The sequence below is a fragment of the Galendromus occidentalis genome, unplaced genomic scaffold, assembly GCF_000255335.2.
Source record: "Galendromus occidentalis unplaced genomic scaffold, Mocc_1.1 scf7180000077425, whole genome shotgun sequence".
Lineage (NCBI taxonomy): Eukaryota > Metazoa > Arthropoda > Arachnida > Mesostigmata > Phytoseiidae > Galendromus > Galendromus occidentalis.
Window position 1 is genome coordinate 1 of NW_003805413.1, and position 3,129 is coordinate 3,129.

Below are 3,129 nucleotides of genomic sequence, written 5' to 3' on the forward strand. Positions count from 1 at the left end.
CGCGGGTTCGAGTCCCAACTTCCAACCCCAACTATCGCTCTATTTCGCTGGGCTTAGGTAAGTTGTCCGAATGGTAGTGCATCCTTTGACACCAATATTTGGGCTGTAAGTATTAGTGGTTTTCTATTTTTCCGGGGTCCCTCTTGAAGATTTTCGGAATCGAATCTCGCCTCGACCGTGATGAAGATGTTCATACACGAATTTGTTTTTGTACGGTTGTACAGAGTGTCTTTGTACGGTTGTACGGCACGCTTTTGTACGGTTGTACCGCTCACTCTTGTCCCGTTCCAGGGTCACCGGTCACCTTTGTGGTGGAGACTCGGAACTTGGAACGCGAGGTGAATTATATCGTTGATGAACCAATCTAGTAGGCGCCCGTTTGCAGGATCGCGCTCTCACGTTTGTGAGATTCCAGCTCGAGGAAGGTCATATCGAACACTATGGGTGGGTGAGCCTATATTCTTGGAATTTCTGGGAAGTCCCTGATGGGGCGATCTTTGCCGAGATCGTGGGAGATTCTCGAATTCGACCTGATATTTGTCTACCGCGTTCCAGCGGCCTCCGGAGCCCCAGTCTTCTACTCCACGGAAGATGACATGCTTGACTTCTCCAAGTTCATCAGAAAGATCGAGAAGCAAAAGGCCCGAAGATCGGGCATTGTGGAAGTGAATATCCCATAAAATGATGTCAACTGACCCCACATGGAGTCCGCATCACAGCTAGCCGGGGTTTCCCAAATCTAATCGTTTCCTTAGGTAATCCCCCCTCCAGCAAGGCTGGCGCGACAACGTAGCGGCAATGAGGTCAGCCAAGTGGAGCGACTGATGACTGATGATCGACCGGCCCTTGAGAGCCACATTCAGCGGGGCAGCGGGTTTATTCTCCCTTGAGTACAGGGCCTTGAAGCCCATGACGGTGAAAAGTTTCAGGCAGAAGACGAATACGTCGAAAGCTCCTACGGACGAAGCGACGGCGGAGCTCGAATACTGGGCCTCAGTTGGAGATAGCAAACCACTCTATGGAGCTGACGTGGATGCATCACTCCTCCACAAAGACTCTGAGGTGAGTTCTTCCCGAATATTGGCCAGCCTTCCGCGGCCCAGAGGAGAGCCGCCTGCTAGCGGCTCCCATGGTGCTTTCGCTGCTGTGAAGGAATTTTCGTCATCTGTCCCCTGAAATTGAGAGAAATGGCTTCCGTATTCTCAGAGCTTCAACTTGAGAAACCTCGGTACGATCCTGGATCTAGAAGAAAAGACCATACTGGGGGTCACGACCCCTTACTTGTATTTCGGGACTTGGCTGTCCACCTTCCCCTGGCACGTCGAGGATAAAAACCTCTACTCGATCAATTTCCTACATCAAGGGGAGGCGAAGTTCTGGTATGGTGTTTCGGCAGGCTTCGGAAAAAGATTCGAGCAAGTTGTCTCCAGTGAGTTAGTCTTATGTTACGGGCGATCCCGTTAGTCATTGAGAAGTCGGGGAGCTCACTCCAACGTGGGACGAGACCACGCCGGTCGATCAAGAGAAGGACTGTTGTCGTCGAGCGACTCTCTGATGACGTCACGACTCTTGGATCGAGCGTCGCGTATCGAGTAACCGAACGCGTTCGACACTGCGGCTATGTGCGGGCTGCGTGCAGGCTCGTCTGGGATTCACTCTAGAGAGGATAATCTAATCCGGCCCCGAGGCTTCGAAGTCGTGACCGAATAGACTGCACGGCGTGTATGAAATCATGATGAAGTTGCCTTCTCGTCGTCGGCTCGCTTGGGTGGGAGACCCTAGGGGTCGGTGAGATGTATGCGTGTATAAGCTCGATGCCGCACGCCACGGGCCACCGTCAGCCACCGTCTTACATTACTTCAAGGACATTTCCGCTCTCTGAAAGCCCCCCTGAGAACTATTCCGATTCCCCTTGATAGAGCTCCTACCGGACCAGCACGAAAACTGTGCCGCGTTCCTGCGGCACAAATCGACCGTGATAGCTCCCGAAATCCTGGAAGCAAGGGGGATCCCTGTCGTCAGGGCCTGCCAGAGGCAGGGTGAGTTCGTGATCACGTTCTCAGGAGGCTACCACAGCGGCTTCAACTTCGGCCCCAACATTACAGAGGCCATCAATTTCGCTTCCAGAGCTTGGATCCCGCGAGGGATCAGAGCCCATGAGGTGAGTGAGGAGAAGTCCCCTCTCTGCAGCCTTTGGTACAGCCTACGCAGGGGAGCGATATATAATACTTTTGCAATTTGCTCTACACCCGCCAAATTCAATTTTCTTCCTCCGTTCCATGATGAGCGACGAGCCGTAGTTGCTATCATTTTAGTTCATTCGAACCCATCCAGAGATTCCATCCATCCACTCTGAATGACTTCCCGGCTAGAGCTGTCAGGAATTCATGATATATTTTCTCCGTTCTCAGTGCGATTGTATTTAAGCAATACCTCTCGATGTGGAGGAACTCAAGCGAAAGTACGATGAACGTAAAAAAATACAAGCGACAAAAAAAAGGCGAAAACCTGGATGCCCCGGAAGTAGTACGTATCCAATGATAGCGGTTCATTCTCTCGAAATGCCGTGAACCATGCTCATCATGCATCATTCTTTTCAGTCAAAGACGCTATTTCCAAGAGCTCTTGGGGAGCTGTAGGAAGAACTGATCGAAGGTCGCAAGATCTCTTCAAGAACAATATAAAATTATCTTACATTCATCAATCTGTGGATCAGTGAAGTTATGATGGATTCTCTAGGTCGAGTTATTTTTCGGGGGTCGGAAGCTCTGAGAGGAGCTGAGATCTGGTCTCTCGGGGAAAGACGCGTTTTTTTCTCCCAGAACGGCTGGGAGCGCTCCCGATCTGATTACATATTCGAATTCCTAATGGAAAATGCTTCGACTAGAAGGGAAACAGCACTCGATTCGGTCAAGATCTCGTGAAGTTATGATGGATTCTCTAGGTCGAGTTATTTTTCGGGGGTCGGAAGCTCTGAGAGGAGCTGAGATCGGGTCTCTCGGGAGAAGACGCGTTTTTTTTTTCNCCCTAGAAGGGCTGGGACGCGCTCTCGATCTGATTACATATTCGGATTCCTCATTCGGAAAAAGCTTACGACTAGATGGGAAACAGCACTCGATTCGGTCAAGA

The 3,129-nt window shown here is 50.8% G+C and overlaps 1 protein-coding gene across 1 annotated transcript; it reads left to right on the forward strand.

Annotated features, from left to right (window-relative positions):
* Nucleotides 1–909: 909 nt before the first annotated feature.
* Nucleotides 910–2,161, forward strand: LOC100908834 (lysine-specific demethylase 4D-like; the record flags this gene model as incomplete). The annotated part of the gene is made up of 3 exons (XM_003742529.1): nt 910–1,062; nt 1,207–1,429; nt 1,920–2,161. Coding segments are annotated over exons 1-3 (618 nt in total), but the record flags the coding sequence as incomplete, so codon positions are not given.
* Between the last annotated feature and the right edge of the window lie 968 nt (nt 2,162–3,129).